The 20,220-nt window shown below is 53.1% G+C and overlaps 1 protein-coding gene across 1 annotated transcript in view; it reads left to right on the forward strand.

The window, feature by feature from the left end:
• Positions 1-17,061, forward strand: part of CORO2A (coronin 2A) — a gene marked incomplete at both ends in the record, with an annotated part of 32,021 nt that extends 14,960 nt beyond the window's left edge. The window contains 10 exons of the mRNA XM_080708651.1: positions 3,493-3,609; positions 6,578-6,727; positions 8,660-8,839; positions 9,543-9,659; positions 11,054-11,158; positions 12,077-12,173; positions 14,827-14,939; positions 15,293-15,383; positions 15,665-15,939; positions 16,930-17,061. Coding sequence (XP_080564777.1) covers positions 3,493-3,609; positions 6,578-6,727; positions 8,660-8,839; positions 9,543-9,659; positions 11,054-11,158; positions 12,077-12,173; positions 14,827-14,939; positions 15,293-15,383; positions 15,665-15,939; positions 16,930-17,061 — 1,377 coding nt within the window. The remainder of the gene's footprint in view (positions 1-3,492; positions 3,610-6,577; positions 6,728-8,659; positions 8,840-9,542; positions 9,660-11,053; positions 11,159-12,076; positions 12,174-14,826; positions 14,940-15,292; positions 15,384-15,664; positions 15,940-16,929) is intronic.
• Between the last annotated feature and the right edge of the window lie 3,159 nt (positions 17,062-20,220).

The raw sequence follows: 20,220 nt of genomic DNA on the forward strand, positions 1-20,220 counted from the left end.
CTTTGCCTCAGCTCTGACACAGACATGTGTGCATGCATGCACATGTGTTTGTTTGATGACAGCTGTCACTGGGTACTCGCTGCAGTACCTCACTGGGTTTTCATACACACTATCTCATTTTACCCTTGACGACAAGTCTGCAGGGAGGAGCTCATTACTCACATTTTACAGATGAGAGGAAAGAGACTTGCAAAATTTTGAGCAGGTGCATGACATGCTCAAATTTTAATTCTTGAAAGCTCAGCCTGAGGCCTGGAGGCTGAGTGGGTCAATGGCTGGAGGCCTGGTCCCACAGACCAGAGCCAGGGCCTGGGGGGAGTGCCCTGCTGGAGTGGGCAGGGAGCAAGGGCCTCTCCTCCCCAGCAGGGGCCATTTTCTCTACCTGTGGATGAGAAAGAAACATTTGACAAAATAGGCCTTTTGGGCCCCTCCCCACATATCAGTTACGATGACACAAGTCCCAATTCTCTGAGTGTGCGTGTGTGACCCCACCCCCTACCAAAAACATCTGGGAACAATTTAGCCCTTTACCCTGAAATACTTCAGTATTTTCTAAGAAAAGAAATAGTCTCTTCTGAAACCTCCACTTCAGTGAGTTTAACATGCAATGATGCTTTCATCAAATCTACCAATCTTTTTTAAATTTGTCAAACATTGTTCATTAAAGAGTTCTCCCCACAGAGTGGAATCCCATCCAGGGGAAGGTGCCTCACACCTTTGTCCCAGGGGAGTGAGCTGATTTGGGCAGCCCACGACCACCTCTTCTGTTTGCAGGCTACTGAGATGCAGGCCTAAACTCGCATAAACCAGGGGCCCGGGAGGTCAGCCTTTGCCCAAGGTGACCAAGAAGCCCTGAGTCTAGTCTCCCGGCAGCTGTCCACCGCAGCCTTATCTAGCGATCAGAGACCGTCGCTGCAGCTGCACAGTTGTGCAATTGACTGGGCATGGTCTCAGGATACACACAAAAGTGCAGGCTTCTCTGCAGTGGGGAGGTAAAGGGAAGAGAGCTGAGTGCTCCCTCAGTCCACTCTGTTCTTGAAAGTTCCTTTGCAAAACATCCTGACACCACTGGTTCTTTAAGGCCAAGGACTTTCTTCAGCTCGCGTGGGGCGCCTTGAATAGGGGCTGTCCCCGGGCACCTGGTGAATGTTCGCTGAATGGATGGGTGTTGGTCCGTTTTCTCTCTACTCTCTCTTCTGCTTTGCTATAAAGATGGTCAGGAACATCCCTGTCAGTTGCTCAGGAACTGAGGCTGGATGGTGGACGTGGGCAGTGACCATTTTGGTGGCAGAGAGCCCGAGACTGGTCAGTATTCTGCCAGGGCCCTGGGTATGGTGTGCAAAGGAGTGCACTGACCACTGCCAGGCCCAAGTTGCTGTGACTTTGCTATTGTGGTCATTCCTGGACCCCGGGAAATCTGAGTCAGTCGGTGGGCTTGGGGGTGTCAGCTTCGGGACTGCATGGCAGGCGCTGTAGGACCCGTGTGTCCCTCCCGCACTTGTACAGAAGTCTCAGCAGGAAAGGGGGCAAGGGAGGAAATGCCCTGTGTCTTAATTGAGACACCACACACATTCCAGGCCACAACATTCCCCGTCTCGGTGATCTTGTATTCACAAGACAGTGGACTGTCGTCACCACCAATTTAAAATTAATCCCGTCACTTCAAAGAGAAACCCGTATCATCAGCAGTCACTAATCTGCCTTGCGTCACCACGAGACACATTCTGCTCTTCCGCATGCATTAGTCGGTGCTCTGCGCACCAGGTCCTGGGAGAGGCATGGATTTGTTCACGCAGTGAAACCACATCATCATCCAAGTGAAATCACAGTATTCACAAAACGTGGCTTTTTTTTTTTAGATGCACTTACTGTGTTGCCCAGGCTGATCCTCCTGCCCCCGTCTCCCAAATACCCATGGTGCCTGGCTAATATGTGGCTTTTTATGTGTATTTCTTTAACTAAGAATGTTTTCTAGGTTCGTCCAAGTTGTAGCACATTGTCAGTACTTCATTCTTTTTTCTGGATGAATGATGCTTCATTGTATGAGTAAGCATTTTAGATATCCATTATCATTTGATGGGCAATAGGTGTGTGTGTGTGTGTGTGTGTGTGTGTGTGTGTGTGTGTGTTTTACTGGATATTGAACCCAGGGGCATTCTACCTCTGAGATACATTCCTAATAGCCTCTTTTTTTTTTTTTTTTTTTGCGATACTGGAGATGGAACCCAGGGGCATTCTACTTTCAAGCTATACTCCCAGCCCTATATTTTATTCTTTATTTTTATTTATTTGTTTTGTGTGTGTGTGTGGTACTAAGGGTGGAACCCCGGGGCTTTTCTACCTCCGGGCTATACTCCCAGACCTATTTTATATTTTGTTTGGAAACAGGGTCTCACGAAGTTGCCGAGAGCCTCACTAAGTAGCTGAGGCTGGCTTCGAACCTGTGCCATCCTCCTGTCTCAGCCTCCCAAGGGCTGGGATTACAAGAGTGCGCCACCACGCCCGGCTTATTCTTTATTTTGAAACAGGGTCTCACTGAGTTGCAAAGGGCTTCACTAAGTAACTGAGGCTGTTTGCAAACCATAATCCTCCTGTCTCAGCCTCCCAAATGCTGGGATTACAAGAGTGCACCACCACGCCCGGGCCCTAGCCTCTTTTATTTTTGAAACGGTTTCACTCAGCTGCTGTGGGTCTCAACAAGTTGCTGAGGCTGGCCTCGAACCTGAGATTCTCTGCCTTAGCTTTTCCAGTACTGGGATTACAGATCTATGCCAGTTTCCACATTTATTTATTTACTTACTTACCTATTTTTGTGGTACTTGGGATTGAATCCAGGGCCTCTCACATGCTAGGCAAGCACTCTACCACGGAGCAACATCCCCAGCCTATTTTATTTTATTTAGAAACAAGCTCTTGCTAAATTGCTGAGGCTGGTGTCAAACTGGGGATTCTCCTGCCTCGGCTTTCTGAGTAGCTGGAATTACAGGTGTGCACTGTTGCGGTCTGGCTCTTCCCACCTTTTGACTGTGGTAGACAATGCTGCTATGAACACAGGTGAACAAGTGTTATGTAGATCTATGTTTTCATTCTTCCTGGGGACATTCCTAGGCGCGGAATGGCGGGGCCACACGCTGACTCTTTGTTTAACCTATTGAGGAACTGCCAGGCTGTTGTCCCCGACCAGTAAGGTCAGCAGGAAAACACCCTTTGATTAAGTGCCTCCACCACGCCAGGCGCCTGGCGTTTTCTCTACACTCACACTCGCCTGTGAAATGCCAATTATTTCCTCCACTTTACCAAGGTGGCTTCTCTGAGGCTCAGAGAAGGGAAGTAACTCCCCTAGGGTCACACAGGGAATACCTAGGAAGAGCTACACGCACACCCAGTTCTGCCTCTTACGTCTTCCCTTTGACTCAGTGATGGCTGGCTGAGTGATCGTTCAGATGCTAAAGTCACCCCAGCTTCCTCTCACTTCTGGCCATTGTTTTATAGACTGGAAAGTTGGACCCCCACTACCCAAAAGTCTGCGGGCACAGAGGGAACGTCTTAGACATCAAGTGGAACCCTTTTGACGACTTTGAGATCGCCTCCTGTTCTGAAGATGCCACGGTGAGTGTGGTCCAGGAGGCGCTTCCCTCGCCAAAGGGGGGTGGGAGGTGGGGCGGTGACTCCATCACTGAGATGAGGTCGTGGCATGGGGGGCACAGGAAATCGAGGAGGAGAAGTTGCGCCTCAGTTTCCCCCACCTATAAAATGGCCATAGAGCTTGGGTCCATCTAATGGCGATCTAGAGAGAGTCATGCTCCAGTGGGAGAGCCCACCCTTTGGGGGAAAACTATAAAATTCCATGAGGGGCATTTTCATTGTGGCCACAGAAGGTGCCACTTGCTCTCACAGACAGTAGAGAAGGAAGAATAGACGTAGGAGCCTTGTATGAATGTGGATGCCAAGACCGTCCTTAAAGGTCAGTCCCTCAAGGCCTGACTGTGTTGCCCAGGCTGGCCTCGAGCTCCTGGGCTCAAGCAATCCTCCTGCCTCAGCCTCCTTGGTAGCTGGGACCGCAGGTACATGCCACCATGCCTGGCTTACACTAACTTTTTTAAGCTCCTATTCTATATCAAGAACATAATCTCTGTCCCCACAATGTTCAGTGTTTTGTGTTTTTTTTTTTTTTCTGGTAGTACTGGGGATTAAACTCAGGGGCATTCTACCTCTGAGCTATATCCCTACCCCTGTTTTTTTGTTTTTGTTTTTGTTTTGTTTTGTTTTGTTTTGTTTACAGTACTTAAGATTGAACCCATAGGCATTCTACCTCCGAGCTACACCTCCAGCCCTATTTTCTTATTTTTTAAATTTGGAACAGGTTTTCACTAAGTTGCAGAAGGCCTCACTGAGTAGCTGAGGCTGGTCACAAACCTGCGATCCTCCTGTCTCAGCCTCACAAGTACTGGGATTACAAGCATGTGCTACCACGCCTGGCTCCTATTTTATCTTTTTGAAACAGAGTCTCACAAAGTTGCTGAGGCTAGCTGTGAACCTTGAGTCTTCCTGTCTCAGCCTTCCAAGTATCGGGACTATAAGCATGACCCACTACCACTGGCTTTTTTTTCCCCCCTGTGTTACTGGGGGTTAAGCCCACAGCTACTCCCCTAGCTCTGAAAATATTTTATTTTGAAACAGGGTCTCACTAAGTTACTGATGGCCTTATTTAGTGGCTGAAGCTGGCCTCAAACCTGCGATCCTCCTGTCTCAGCCTCCCAAGTACTGGGATTACAAATGTACACCACCATGCCCGGCTCCCCCTGTATTTTTGACTCTCACACCGATCATTCCTCTCTGTTCCAACAACCCCACAAGTTAGAAGAGTTCTGCTAGAGAAGCCGAGGACCGTGAGGTGCAGCAGCTTGCCCTGGGCCACACAGCTTGTGGGAGGTAGGGCCGGCTTCAGACTGAGGCCTGACTGACCCCAGAGCCCATCCTCTTTGCACTGAGCTAAGCCACAGGTGGAGGAAATCCCAGAGACATGGGCTCTGCAGGGTTGCAGCAGCTGAGATCTGACTTCAGCTCAGTGCTGCCTGGCAGCAGAGGCAAAAAAGGGAAGTAGAATGTGTTGCAGAACCTTCTCTGATAGATCAGAGGAATCCGACTGGTTTATCAGGAAAGGAAGACAGAAAAATCCTAAGGTCTCCATATAGGAATTCGCTGAGAAACATAGACGACAGTGTCACTGAAGGGCGATGGCTGTGGGCCCGTCTTCCAGGCTGGACGCCAAAGCAAATCCCCACCCTAGAACACCCCTCTCCTCGTCCTAGAAGCCCGGAGTGGAGCCCCAAGTGCCGGACAGAACTTGGGGTTTGTACTGTATTCTCAGGAAGTTATAGAGCCTTTTCTCCAGCGAGTGCAGGCTCCCGGCAGGAGGCACGGGGCTGGCCCTGTCCTCCACCCACCCTTCAGGATGCTTTGAAGGCTCCCAGAAAGGTCTTTATTAAAGACCTCACTGCTGCCACTGCCCCTCCCCATGTGTCCCAGGGCAGGGGGGATGGCCCAAATTATAGGGATCGGGGTGGCAGCCAAGTCATTCTGGAGGTGCACCCTTGGAAAGCGCTGGGCAGTGCATGGGTGCCTCTTCAGCGTCAGGGAGGGCCAGAGTCTCTCAAGCAGACTCCACAGCCTGACCCTAGCTAGCCGTGCGGCAACAGCCTTCAGCAGCCGGCTCTGTCGGGCTGCACGGGCTCCAGACTGAGTTCACTTCCTGGGTCCAAATCCAAGATGACCCGGAAATACATACTTGCTGAATTGGCAACAAGACCTCTACCTGAAGAACCTGCCTATCTCTAAGGGAAGCGGTACACACACCACAGAGAGGCCTGAGATCCTCGCAGAACGACCAGAGGCAGCAGGACAGCACCACCCCAGCTTCACCTCCCTCCGCAGCACCCCTGCACCTCTGTTTGAACCCCTCCACTACCCATGGCAGCCCCCTCCATTTTCAGAAGGAAGCCCCAGCCCCTCCTCACAGGCCCTCACTGTGAAATACAGGCCTCCTGCCATCCCGCCCAGCCTCCTGGCCCGAGCCTTCCTCCTCCAGGCCATCCAGGGGAGCCCTCCAGGTCAGCAAGCCTGTCACTGCCCTGTCCTGCTCCAGAGTCCACGCTGGCTCCCCAGTGCCCTGAGAAGACAGCACGAACCCTTCATCCTGGCACTTGAGGCTCTACTTGGGGTCTTTAGGGCGAGGAGAGGGAAGACCACTGTACTTTTGAGGGTTATTCCGGCTGGGAGCCTGATTTGCTCTAGTGTCCAGCTGGGGGGACAGGCCTACAGCCCACCCACCTGCCACACCGCAGGCCACCAAGATGGCAGAGTTCTCTGGGAGCAGATTAAAAAACATAGGCTCATCTCTGGTCAAGGTCAGCTCTCATTCGGGCTGGGGGGCCCTGGGGAAGTCCCCGCTCCTCTGAAAGCCCCCTGCTACCCCTGAACTGAGAAATGGCTACAGAGAGAGCTGGGCCCTACTGGATCTGTAGCTCTGGACAGCACGGCTACCAGTGTGACACTCCCGGGCCTTGTCTCCTGCCAGATTAAGATCTGGGACATCCCCAAGCAGTTGCTGGCGAGGAACCTCACGGCCTACAAGAAGGAGCTGGTGGGCCACGCGCGCAGGGTGGGCCTGGTGGAGTGGCACCCCACGGCCGCCAACATCCTCTTCAGCTCCGGCTACGACTACAAGGTGAGGCCACTGTCGGAGCTTCTGGAGGCTTCCGAGACCCCGGCGCCTATGGATGGGGACGCCAGAAGCCAGAGGGCCTGTGTCCAGAACAACCATTCTAGAGACCAGAAATCTGAAATCAAGGCGTTGGGAGGCCCCGCTCCTGGGGCTCTAGGGAACACCTGTCCCTGCCTCTTCTTGCATCTGGCGGCTCCGGGTGTACTTTGGCCCCGGTAGCTGTGTGACCCCAGTCTGTCTTCATGTGGCTGTGTCCCTGTGTGTCCTCTTCATGGACACCAGCCATTGGATTTAGAGCCCATCCTAACTTATTGAGACCTCATCTTTACACCTGAGAGACCTTTTTCTAGATAAGGTCATATTTGAGGCTCCAGGTGGACCTGAGTTCAGGGCGGATTGCAGTGCCTGGGGGGTGGGATGGGCCCTCCAGAGACTCTTCCCCTCCACTGACTGCCCAGCAAGCGGGCCATGGGCTCCCGGGCTGAGGACTGAGACGCTTCACAGCACAGGAGACCCTGTGCTTTTCCAACTCAGCCTCTGACTTGCAGTGTGGTCTGGAAATACCCCTTTGCCTTCTCCGGGCCTCAGTTACCTGGTCTGTCATGGTGGGACCACAACCATGGTTTTTCAGCTTTTCCCTCCCAACTCTACTGGGGTTCACAGAGGCACCTCGGGGGCCTCTGTGATGGATAAAAAGTGGAGTGGGAGCTGTTGACGGAGCTCTGGGTCTTCCATCACCTTCTAATCTGAAGTTCTTTGGGGGGAAGAATGCTACTGGGGACTTGAACCCAGGGACATTCTACCTCCAATCTAGCCCTAGCCCTTTTTATTTTGAAACAGGGTCTCACTAGGATGCTGGGAATTGTGCTAAATTGCTGAAATTGGCCTCAGATCTGCAATCCTCTTGTCTCAACCTCCCAAGTGCACCACCACACCCAGCAATTTTTGTGTGTGTGTGTGGTACTAGGGATTGAACCCAGGAGCAGTCTGCCTCTGAGCTACACCTCCTGGCCCCTATATTTTATTCCTTATTTTGGCCTCACTGAAATAGCTGAGGCTGGCCACGAACATGTGACCCTCCTATCTCAGCTTCCCAAGTACCTGAATTACAAGTGTGCACCACCATGCCCGGCTCCCCCACCTCTCCCCTCCTCTCTCTCTCTCTCTCTCTCTCTCTCTCTCTCTCTCTCTCTTTGAAACACGGTGTCTCTAGGCTGATGAGAGTCTCAGCAGGTTGCTAAGGCTGCTCTCGAACTTGTGGTCCTCCTGTCTCAACCTCCCAAGTACTGGGATCGCAAGCGTGTGCCACCATGCCCAGCTTTAATTTTTTATTCTGAAGCAGGGGCTCACTAACTTGCTGGGGCTGGCCTCAAACCTGTGATCCTCCTGCCTCAACCTCCCAAGTACTGAGACTGCAGGCAAGCACCACCTCGCTCTGCAGAAGTGCCCTTTGATCTCTTTCCCTGGGTGTGTCTGCAGGGCTACTGCCCTGGTTGTGTCCCGGTTATTCTGTACTTAACTCCAGGGGGCGCTGTTCTACTCACCTCCGAGACAGTGGGCGGGAGTTGCTCTGGAGCTGTGCAGTGCACATCCTGTGCAACTAAACACGCCAACCCTGCTTATCCACGTGAAGTGGAAAATGCTGCTAATAGCCCTTTGAAATCCCCTGGATTCTCTGGCCCCTGGGGTCCTCCCAGCATGGATGTTTTGTTGCTCAAAGGCAGATAGCGACAGCCTGGCCCCTGGCTCCCCCTTCCCGCCACATCAGCTTCAGTCTCCGTGACCAACCCCCACTGTGCTTCTGGGCCAGGCTGCCAGCTGCGCCTCCCTCCCGGGAATCCATCCGGTGTTTCCCGATAGCAGGCCTGCGTGTGACTGGGCGGGGGCGCGGGGGCAGGGGTGGCCTCTGTGCTGAGTAGGCACTCTGCCATGCAGGTGATGGTCTGGAACCTGGATACAAAGGAGTCTGTCATCGAAACCCCCGTGAGGACGATCGCCTGCCATCAGGACGTGATCTTGTCCATGTCCTTCAACACTGACGGCAGCCTGCTGGCCACTGCCTGTAAGGACCGCAAGATTCGCATCCTGGACCCCCGGCTGGGGACCGTGCTCCGGGTCAGTGCTAGCCGGGGCCTGGTCCCAGGACCCAGGGGTGGAGTGGGGCTGGGGCTTCTGAGAACAGCCTCAGTGCTGCCGGGGCCCTTGGCGGGTGGCAGCCCCCTCTGAGCCCTCCCTGGGGAGGTAAGATAAACCATGTCTCCTTTTTCATGAAAAAAACTGAGACCAGAAAGGGAGAATATTTTCTAGCCACGGTAAAAGCTGGGCTTTGCATCTGGTCTGACTTCATAGTTGGTCCTCAGCTTGGTCACCGCCGGGGCAGGACACTGAGGGGACCAGCGTGTGTCAGCTGTGTGACCTTGGGCAAGTGCGCTAGCCTCTGTCCATCAGCAACAGTGGACTGGTAGTCCTTCCTCTTAGAGAATGAAATAGGATACCCAGAGTGCCAGCGTGCATCCAGCCCCCGCCTCACTTACAGGGGGGGGCTCGGTGCCCTCTCAGCAAGAGAGTAATAACCCAATAAAAGTTGCAGGAGAGAAATAACCCAATAAAGTTGCAGGAGAGCCTCCGTGTGGCCAGGAGGACTCCAGGGAGGCTTCCTGGAGGAGCTGCCCGCCCCCTGTGGCTTCTCCAGCAGAGGGGGAGGCGGAGGCCTTCCAAGTACAGGAGCAGCAGCCGCCAAGTTGGGGGCCAGAAGCCCCTCTCATGGCCCAGGAGTCTCCCCTCCATGTCTCCAGCACTGACTGAGCTGTCCCTGCAGGAAGCCAGCTACAAGGGGCACCGGGCCAACAAGGTGCTGTTTCTGGGGAACCTGAAGAAGCTGCTATCCACGGGCACCTCTCGGTGGAACAACCGGCAGGTGGCCCTATGGGACCAGGTGAGTCTCAGGAACCCACCTGCCCCGTAGCCCACCTGGTCTCATTCATTTCTTCATGCATGCATGCATGCATTCATTTCTCACGGGTACTTAGTAAGGTCTGCCAGGGATGGGGGGGGGGGTCCCATAATGGACCAGGGAGAGGTGCCTCTTGTCCTGGGAGGAGGAAAGAGGAAGGAGAGAAGGCTGCAGCAAAGGCCTGGAGTGCAACCCTAGGGGGAGCAGCTGGAGGCGGGGCAGCCCAAGCAGTATTGTTTAGAAGGAGCATTCACAGAGTTTTCAGGACTGGACAGATCACTTCCCCTCTCTAAGTCCCCTTCGTCTATTAAAACAAGTAGAAAAATAAGACTGGTCGAGGAGGAGTGGAGTGAGATGAGGTGTGTCAAAAATGACTTAACCAGGCAAGCCGGGCATGGTGGTACATGCCTGTAATCCTAGTACTTGGGAGGCTGAGACAGGAGGATCTCCGGTTCAAGGACAGCCTCAGTAAGTAGTGAGACTCTCATCAGTCTAGCAAGACTCTGTTTCAAAATAAGAATAAAAAAACTGGTCATAGTGGCACGTGCTTGTAATCCCCATGCATGGGAGGCTGAGACAGGAGGATCACACAGGTTCGAAGCCAGCCTCGGCAGCTTAGTGAGGCTCTCAGCAACTTAGTGAGACCCTGTTTCCAAATAAAATATAAAACAGGTCTAGGAATATAGCCCGGAGGTAGAAAGCCTCTGGGTTCCACCCCCAGTGCTACAAAAAAAATAAATAATAAAATAAATTTAAAAAAATAAAATAGGGCTGGGGATATGGGGATATAGCTCAAAGGTAGAATGCTTGGGGTTCAATCTTCTCTCTCTCTCTCTCTCTCTCTCTCTCTCTCTCTCTCACACACACACACACACACACACACACACACACACACACACACACAGAGCCAAGCATGGTGCCACAGTTCTGTAATCCCAGTATTTGGGAGGCTGAGATGGGAGGATCACAGTCATGAGACCGGACTCAGCAACTTAGCGAGACCGTCAGCAACCTAGAAAGACACTGCTTCAAAATTCAAAAAACCAAAAGGGCAGCCGGGCATGGTGGCGCACGCTTGTAATCCCCGCGCTTGGGAGGCTGAGACAGGAGGATCGCGCAGCCTAGGGGTATAGCTGGGAGGTAGAATGCCCCTGGGTTCAATCCCCGGTACCATAAATAAAGTCATCTCCCCCAGAGCGTAGCCGCAAGTTGGACCTCAGGAACCAGGGACCTCAGGAACCAGGATGTGCACAGGATCAGACATTCTCTCTTGCACACACACAATTTGAATTGTTCTCTGGAATCAGAACAATTCTTCGAATCTCAGAAGGCACCCGGGAGACTCACGGGCCCTCCTGGCCGCCCTTCCCTTGCAGGATGACCTCTCCGTGCCTCTCACCGAGGAGGACCTGGACGGCTCCTCGGGCGTGCTGTTTCCCTTTCACGATGCGGACACCAACATGCTCTACGTGGTGGGAAAGGTCAGCCCAGCACAGGAGGGAGGGGCTGCCTGCACCCAGAGAAGGGGCAGAAGTGTCCCAAGCTGAGCCCCACTGGTGACACACGGCAGCCTGGGCCCCCGGGGGTACAGCATGGGACAGGCAGTAGTGGCCAGCCACTTTTCCCTACAAGAGAACACCCGTCCTCGCCGGCCCAGCTCCCTGGGATCCCCCAGGCTTTGGCTGGACACACCTAGCTTGTCTTCCCCAGCTCAGGGTCCAGGAGGCGATTCTCAACAGAGGCAACTTTGAACTGGGGACAGAAGAGTTCTGTGTGTAAGACCGTCTCTTATTTGGCATGTCTGGCCCCTGCCCACCAATGCCAGGAGCAGCAAGCACTCTCCTGCCTCCAAGTACTTGTGACAACCAGAAATGTCCCCCAGGAGCCGGGCGTGGTGGCGCACGCTTGTAATCCCAGCATTTGGGAGGCTGAGACCAGAGGATAGCGGTTCGCGGACAGCCTCAGCTACTTAGTGAGGCCCTCTGCAACTCAGTGAGACTCTGTTTCAAAATAAAGAATAAAAAATTGGGCAGGGGGTGTAGCTCGGAGGTCAAATGCCCCTGGGTTCCATCCCCAGACCCGCAAAAAAAAAAAAGAAAAAAAAAGAAATGTCCCCCAGGGAGCAGAACCCCAGGTGGTCTTTGAGGACCTCTGGGTGTGGCTCTTGGGTGGAAGTGGGGTGGGCCTGTGTTCCTGGAGCTTTCTTTGGCCTGAGCAGAATGAGGGGCCCTCTGGGTCAAGGCTGAGGGACCTTTCTTTTCCTGCCCTGGTGACAGGGCCCCGTGCTCCCCAGTGTCTCTTTGCGTTAAGTGGGTGCCAGCCATTCAGTGTGAGAGCCTGGTGGCTGCCTGGCCGTGGCTGCCGGGCACCACTCTGAGCTTCGCCTCCCCCACCCCCAGGGAGACGGCAACATCCGCTACTACGAAGTGAGCGCCAACAAGCCTCATCTGAGCTACCTAACTGAGTACCGCTCCTACAACCCGCAGAAGGGGATCGGTGAGTGGGGCGCAGGGCGGCAGGGAGGGGCCGCGGAGCCCAAGGCCCTGCAGCGCTGACTTGAAGCTGATGATAACACGGCGTGGGGTTGAATGAGTTACAACAGATGAGCTGTGCTTTGACCCATGGTTCTACTGATGGTCTTCATGTGCAGAATCCCAGGGTGTCACCGGGCAGCGCGTGACAGGACAGGGAGTCTGTGTGCCTCTTGGTCTCTACTTTTTTTTTTTTTTTTTTTTTTTTTTTTTTTTTGCGGTACTGGGGATGGAACCCAGGGGCATCCTACTTCAGAGCTACACCCCAGCCCTATTTTTTCTTCTTTATTTTGAAACGGGGTCTCACTAAGTTGCGGAGGGCCTCACTAAGTAGCTGAGATTGGCTCTGAACCTGAGCTCCTCCTGTCTCAGCCTTCCAAGCGCGGGGATTACGAGCGTGCGCCACCACGCCCGGCTTCTTCTCTTCTTTTAAAGTCATCAGGATTCAATGATGGAATCGAATCCTGATCACTCCCTAGAGGTCCCACCTCTCCACAACATAGTAGGATTAAGTTTCCACACTCTTGGGCCCCCTCCTGTAATCTCGGCAGCTCAGCAGGAGGGCGGCAAGTTCAGGACCAGCCTGGGCAACTTAGTGATATCCTGTATCAAAATAAAAAGGACTAGGGGTGTAGCTCAGTGGCAGAGTGCTCCTGGGTTGAATCCTCAGTACTACAAACAATTTTAAAGGTTTCCACAGCTGGGTATTGTGGCACGTACATAGAATCCCGGTACGTGAGAGACTAAGACAGGAGGATCTTAGGTTCAAGGATACCCTCAGCAATTTAGAAAGGCTTTCAGCAACTTAGCAAGACCTTGTTTCAAAAACAAAATATAAGAAGGGCTAGGAGTATTGCTTGGAGGAAGAATGCCCCTGGGTTCAATCTCCAGTGCCACAAAAAATAAAAATAAAAAAACTTTTCACATTCTTAACACCTTGCAATGGGGAGTGCCAGTTTTCAATGCATGAGGCCTGGGGGCACCCAAGCCACAGCAGGGGCCATACCTGAGGTGTACACCGCACAGAGGGAGCCAGGAGGGCTTCCTGGAGGAGGTGACATCAAGGAGCTAATGAAGAAGCAGAAGGCAGTGGTCTAGGCCAAGGGTAAGCAGTTACAGCAGCAGCAGGGAGATGAGAGGCACTGGCCTAAGAGAAGCTCCAAGGAGCAGGCCCCGCCTCCTTACTAAGTGTGTTCACAGATTTTAGAAGGTCCAACTATATGTTATCAATAAGAAGCCCACTTTACCCTGGGTGCGGCGGTGCATGCCTGTAATCCCAGTACTTGCAGGCTGAGTCAGGATGATCGCAGACTCAAGGCCAGTGTGTGGTAACTCAGCAAGATTCTGGGCTAGGGGTGTAGCCCAGAGATAGAGTGCCTCTGGGCTCAATCTCCAGTACTGAAACAAAACAAAAAAATGAAGAACCCCACTTTAGTTAGATGTAGGGGGAGTTTTGAAAATTTGAGGCCATCCTGGGCAACTTAGTGAGACCCTGTCTCAAAATTAAAAAGGCTGGCCAGGCGTGGTGGCGCACTCTTGTAATCCCCGCACTTGGGAGGCTGAGACAGGAGGATCGCACAGGTTCAAAGCCAGCCTCGGCTACTTAGTGAGGCTCTCAGCAACTCAGTGAGACTCTGTTTCAAAATAAAGTATAATAAGTCTGGGAATATAGACTGGAGGTAGAAAAGCCCCTGGGTTCCACCCCCAGTACCACTAATAATAATAATAATAATAATAATAATAATAATAATAAAGGCTCGGGATGTAACTCAGTGATAGAGCACCCCAGTATAGGATGGAAGGAAGAAAAGAAGGGAGAGAGGGAGGGACAAGAGAGAGGAAGGGGAAGGGAAGAACTTTAAATGTAAAATTACAGATAGACGAAAAGGAAAGGGATAGGGAAAGATATACCATGCTAACATTAATCAAATGAAAGCCAGAAGCCGGGCATGGCGGTGCACGTCTGTAATCTCAACACTTGGGAGGCTGAGACAGGATAATTGCAGGTTCGAGGCCAGCTTTGGCAACTTAGCAGCCTAGTGAGACCATGTTTCAAAACAAAAAACTAAAAGAGCAGAGGGAGCCAGGCATGATGGCGCACGCTTATAATCCCAGTGCTTGGGAGGCTGAGACAGGAGGATCGTGGGTTGGCAGACAGCCTCAGCTACTCAGTGAGGCCCTGCTTCAAAATAAAGAATAAAAAGTAGGCTAATGATGTAGCTTCAAGACAGAATGGCCCTAGGATCCATCCCTAGTACCTTAAAAAAAAATAGTTGGGGGTGTGGCTCAGACATGGAATGACCCTGGATTCAATTCCCAGTACCACCCCCCACACATACACACAAAAGAAAGCTTACAAGCACTTGGGTCCCCATGCTGTGGGGACAGAGGCAGGGAGCTCGAGCAGAGCAAGCTGCCTATAAAAGTATAGTTAATAAAAGAAATCCCTGAAGGTGGAGACAGAGTCCAGCTATTTCAATTCCATGTCCCCGCTGGTAAGCAGTTTGCTGGGGGGAGATGGGGATGGGGCGTGTGGTCTCTGTTCATCGTCGTGGCTGGGTCCCTGTGGCCCCAGCCCAGCCAGAACCTCTGGGCCCTCATTGACCCTCCGCCCACAGGTGCCATGCCAAAGAGAGGTCTCGACGTCTGCTCCTGCGAGATCTTCCGTTTCTACAAGCTGATCACAACCAAAAGCCTCATCGAGCCGGTCTCCATGATTGTGCCCCGGCGGGTGAGGGTGGTGGTGACGTTGGGGAGGAAGGCGGGGAATCCATCCTGGAGAAGACAGATCCAGGGGTGTCAGGGTCCTGAGGGCTCTGGCCTCAGCCACAGGGCAGCTGAGGCCACTCTCTGGAGGAAACCCTTCTGTGGTCAGGGTGACATCACCAGGGCCAGGAGCCCTGGGTCTTGCCTCACCTCTGCTCTTGGGCTGCTGTGTGTCCTTGGGCAAGTGACTTTGCTCTCTGGGCCTGGTCCTTAATGCAATGGGGGATGGGAGTGCCTGGGGTCCGAATCCCTCCCCACCAAGGCAGCCTACCCTCCCGCTGCCCAACGCTAACCCTCACCTCCCGACCTCTCCTGCAGTCGGAATCCTACCAAGAGGACATCTACCCACCCACCGCGGGGGCCCAGCCCTCGCTGACGGCGCAGGAGTGGCTCAGTGGGATGAACAGGGGTAAGAGAGGCCGGAGCTCCCTGGGCTATTGTTGGGAGAACCAAGGGCCTCAGGTGGCGGGGTGCATGTGACTAAGCTGTCCCCAGAGCTCCGCCGGGCAGCTCACAGGCCGGGGCAGCGCCTGTGCTGTCCCCAGGCTTTGCCAGGTACAGGTCTGTGGGAGCCTGCCTGCCTGCCTGCCTGCAGGTGGCCATCTCTCTTGCCCCTGCTGCGTGTCTCTGTGTCGGTTCCATCTGCTCAGGGCCGCTCAGCCCTCTCACAGCCCTCTGCTTCTGTCCCAGAGCCAATCCTGGTGTCCCTTAGGCCCGGCTCCCAGCTGCCGAGCGCCCGGCCACTGCCTCCAGAGAGACCCCTCTCCACCTCCGGGGTGCCATCCTCTGCCCTGCCCTTGGACCCCGCGGTGAAGCTGGCTGCAGAAGATGGCCGGAGGCCCTTCTCCCTGGTGGAGGAGAAGGCACCCAAGTGGATAGCCGAGCGCAGGCTGGAGGAGAAGAAGTCCTGGCTCACAAACGGCTTTGACATTTTCGAGTGTCCCCCACCAAGGACTGAGAATGAGGTGGGCGGGGAACAGCGCAGAACTTCCGCCCCAGGGGAGGCCCGGTGGGAGGAGGGAGTGAGGTCGGCCCTGGCCTCCTGCTTCTCACTTGGCTAATCAGTCCACAAAGGGAAAGTGTGCAGCCTCATTGTCCCCAGGGGATAAGAAATAAGAAAGGCCACCAGCTTCTAATAGCTGTCCTGTACAGCAGCAGCAGATGGGGTAGCGGAAAGGTTAATATTCTCACTGGGTGGATCCGCAGGCAGACAGTGGGCGCCACCTGTAAATGCAGAGGGCATCAAAGCCCCTTCTGGTGCTGACATTCTGGGATTTGAGTCAACGTTCATTAGATGCCTACTAAGTGCTAGGTCTGGGATAGGCACTTTGGCACGAAGACTGGAGGAGCTAAAGCGTGAGGGCTGGCATCTCCCAGACGGATTCTGATGGTGTTTCCACTGGGCACTTACTGTGGAGCCTTGGACCCAGGCTGCATGTCCCTAAACTGAAGCTTCCACATGTAAAGAGGGTCTGTGGGCACTGCCACCCTCAGAGTTGTGTAGTGAGCACCCGGGGTGGGGGTAATGTAGGCCCTCAGGGGCCACCCAACAACTAACGGCTATTCTGCATGGCAGCAGCAAATACGGTCGTTAGTGGTGAGGTTAATATCCTGACCCCCAATACCTAGAAGAGGAAATCAAAACTCAGAGTGGGTAGGTAACTTGCCCAAGGTCACACAGTTAGGGGTGTTCAAAACGCCAATCTTCAGGCATCAAGGCCCTTTCCTTAGGGATCTCCAAAAGGCACAATGTGTCTGAAAGCTTCAAGTCTTCGTAAGTATTATTTACTGCGTGAACTAACCAAGATTTTTGTAGCAGATCAGTGCAGAGACTGTCCCTTTGTTAATTCCGTCACTCTGCCTTTCTGAATCCAAGAGCAGTGGTGTTTCTGCCTGTTTGCTGGTGACCTGCCCCAGAGTCCCAGGCGATCTCGCCCTCTCCTCTGCTCTTCCAGCTTCTACAGATGTTCTATCGGCAGCAGGAGGAAATCCGAAGGCTCCGGGAGCTGGTGACCCAGCGGGAGGTCCAGGCCAAGCAGCTGGAACTGGAGATCAAAAATTTGCGGATGGGCTCAGCGCGGTTCTGAGCAGAGGCCTCTGCCACCCTCACCCTCAGGGACACTGCTTGGCTCTGTGGGGAGGTCCAGGACCAAACCACTCATCCCCCGAGAACAACCACTATTTCTATATTTTTTACCAGAAAACAAAACTCGCCGTCGCTGAAAGAGATTCCAGGGGGGACGTGGTGCCGATTCCGATTTGCCTTCTCGCAGCGGCAGTTTCTGCACTGACTCTGTTTTTAGATGCTGTCTCGCCTTCTGTTGAATTCTGCTTTAAGGGTCCACAATGAGCTGTAACTTCTCACAGGGAAAGAGCACTGTAGACAGTCAGAAAGGACCTGAGAGGTCGGTCTGCCTGTGACCTTCAAACCACGGTCCATCGAATGGGGGGAAACTAAGGCAGAAGGTCTGTGATCCCCCCTTCCCCCCATTGCAGCAAACACTCCCCTTCTATCTGTATTATATGTCAGGCTGCTAAGAGAATACATAATTCTGCTACTAAAAAAAAATATTTTAGAAGTTTGCAAACCAGTGATCTGGCCCCAACTCACTCTTTTACAGGTAGAGAGACTGAGGCAGAGAGGCCAGTGGGGTTTTTGTGTGGCAGGGCTGGGCTGGGATTCTGGTCTCCAGGGTCTGTCTGTCTGATCCTTCTGGCCTGATGCCAGTCTCAGCCCCCAAAGTAGGAATCCGCTGAACCTGCCTCAGCTTGGTTCCCGTTTACTTGGGGACCGTGCGCAGGTCCTTCTTTCTCTGGCCTCAGTTTCCCCATCTGAACAAGGAGGATCCTGGAATGGGCTGCCCTCGCGATATCTGAGGAAATCCACACGTGGAGTGATGGCCTGGGTTTGCTGTGGTAACTGACACTGGCAAAGGGGCCAAGGGGCTTTGAGTCAAGGTTCAGCCCAATTCTAGAACATGGACAGGAGGTCAGACACATCCTTTCCAGCCAGGATCAGTGGATGTGGCACAGACCCTGTCCCCAGTGTGGGGATGCAGGCTTCAGGGCTATGTCCATGACTGCTGACGACACAGCCTACCCCCTCCAGGTGGACAGAGGCAGATTTCAGGCCAGGCTAGCAGAAGAGGCTCCCAGAGGCAGGGAGCCTGAGCGCTGGCAGCCAGCAGAGGCCTGTGGCCACCCACCAGTCACGGCTTTGAGGGGAGGACGGGGCCTCAGACAAGGAAGTAGAACCAGGCGACCTTGCCGGGCGTGGTGGTGCACGCTTGTCATCCCTGCGCTTGGGAGGCAGAGACAGGAGGATCGCTGCAGGTTCGAAGCCAGCCGCACTGGCTTAAGAGACCCTGTTTCCACATAAAAAAGTATAAAATAAGTCTGGGAGTGTAGCCCGTGGTAGTGTAGCCGGAGGTAGAAGGGCTTCCAGGAACCCCAGTACCACCAAAAAAAAAAAAAAAAAAGATAATAAAAAAAAAGAACCAGGCAACCTTGAAATTTCCTTCTGCCCCAAAGTTCTGCATCCCTCCTTTGTGACTCTGGGTCCTGAGCCCTGCTCGGAAGCTCTTACTTTCTCCCTGGTCAGTTCAGTAGCCCCGCCAGAAACTGGGAAGGATGAGAAATAAAATCCATCCCTCCTTATTCAGGAGGGGCAGAAAGTACATTTTCCTCATCACACAGGGTAGCTCTGGAGCTGAGATGGGGACTACAGGAACCGCCTAGCCTGGTAAGTTTCAACCTGCACTGTACCTCAGGATCCCCTCAGGAGCATTCAGGAAATGCAGATGCCCAGGTCCCAACCCCACCCACTGCAACTGGGTCTGCAGAGGGTGGCCTGGGTCTCTATCTGTGGTATAAGACACCCAGGTAGTTCGGCAATACAGAGAGGATGGGGACCTGCTGGACTTGGCCATCTGTAGGCTAGGTGGGGAGGACAGCGCATCCTAGACAAGGGCTGGAACTCACAGTGCTCAAACTGTGTTCCCGTCTGCCCCGAGTCGTGGTCGATGCCCCTCGTCTGCACAGTCCAGAGGCCCATGCTTCCCATCTCACAGCTCCATTTTCTCTGTTGCTTTGGCTTGCCCCCAGTCAAAGCCACAGCCACATTTGCCTTCCTGTGCTCCAGAGCAAAAGCCAGGGCCCAGGTACTCTCAGGAAGGCTCAGCTCCCCAGATGTAGCCACCTGCTCCCCTCCACTTGTGGCCAGCACTTCTCAGTTTACGAAGCCCTCCCCCCTCCACTCAGTGGCACAGGCCCCGGAACACAGGTCAGGCAGGCATTATAATCTCTAGGTTCAGAAGAGAAGATCTCAGCCGGGCGTGGTGGCGCACACTTGTAATCCCTGCACTTGGGAGGCTGAGACTGGCTTAAGAGACCCTGTTTCCAAATAAAATATAAAAAAATAGGTCTGGGAGTGTAGCCCAGAGGTAGAAGGCCCCTGGGTTCCATCCATAGTACCATCAAAAAAAAAAAAAAACTCAGAAGTGAACCCTCATGCCAGGGTCGCTGGCTGCCAAGGTGTGTGTGTGGGGGGGGGGGTATGGAGTTCAGAAACTTCTGCAGGTGACCACCCAGCATCTCTTCCCACCCCTAGGGGACCCTGACCTCACTTAAAAACAGGACACAGGTGGCTTCGAACAAACTTTTATTTTCCTTTTCTTTTTTTTTTACATCTAGAATAAATTATTTAAATTATTTCACAGCAAGGGAGAGGGATAGGTAATTTTTATCAGATATATTTTTAAGCCATCTTTTTTTTTTTTTTTTAAGAACTACATTTTTGTTTATGTTCTTGAGCTGGTAGGGCAGAAGGCCCCCACCCCTGGCAGGGCCCAGCCCTCACTGCAGGCCCTGGAGGCCCCTTTCTGTTGACTCAGGAACTTTTTGCATTGAGAATGGCGCTTTGAGATGAGCTTAGGCTGGGGCTCACCTTAGCTCTACAATAACTGCGCTTCCTGGAACAAAACTTGAGGCTGTGGTCGAGAGAAACAGGAAGTCAGAAACCGATCTATGCTCTTAATATGAAACCGTGCCTGAAACAGATTGAATGATTGTTTTAATGTTTCTGAAATTCCTTGTACCTTTGTAATAAAATAAAATGAAAATGAAAACAGATACGGAATTGTGCAATGGAAAGAATAACAAAATAATAAACATCTGGCTAGACATTTTAATAATGGAGCTTAGCTTTTGAGTTGTCCTAAGCATACCAATCCAGGGAAACTGGTGGG

The sequence above is a fragment of the Muscardinus avellanarius genome (genome assembly GCF_963383645.1).
Source record: "Muscardinus avellanarius genome assembly, chromosome: 13".
In the NCBI taxonomy this organism is placed as follows: domain Eukaryota; kingdom Metazoa; phylum Chordata; class Mammalia; order Rodentia; family Gliridae; genus Muscardinus; species Muscardinus avellanarius.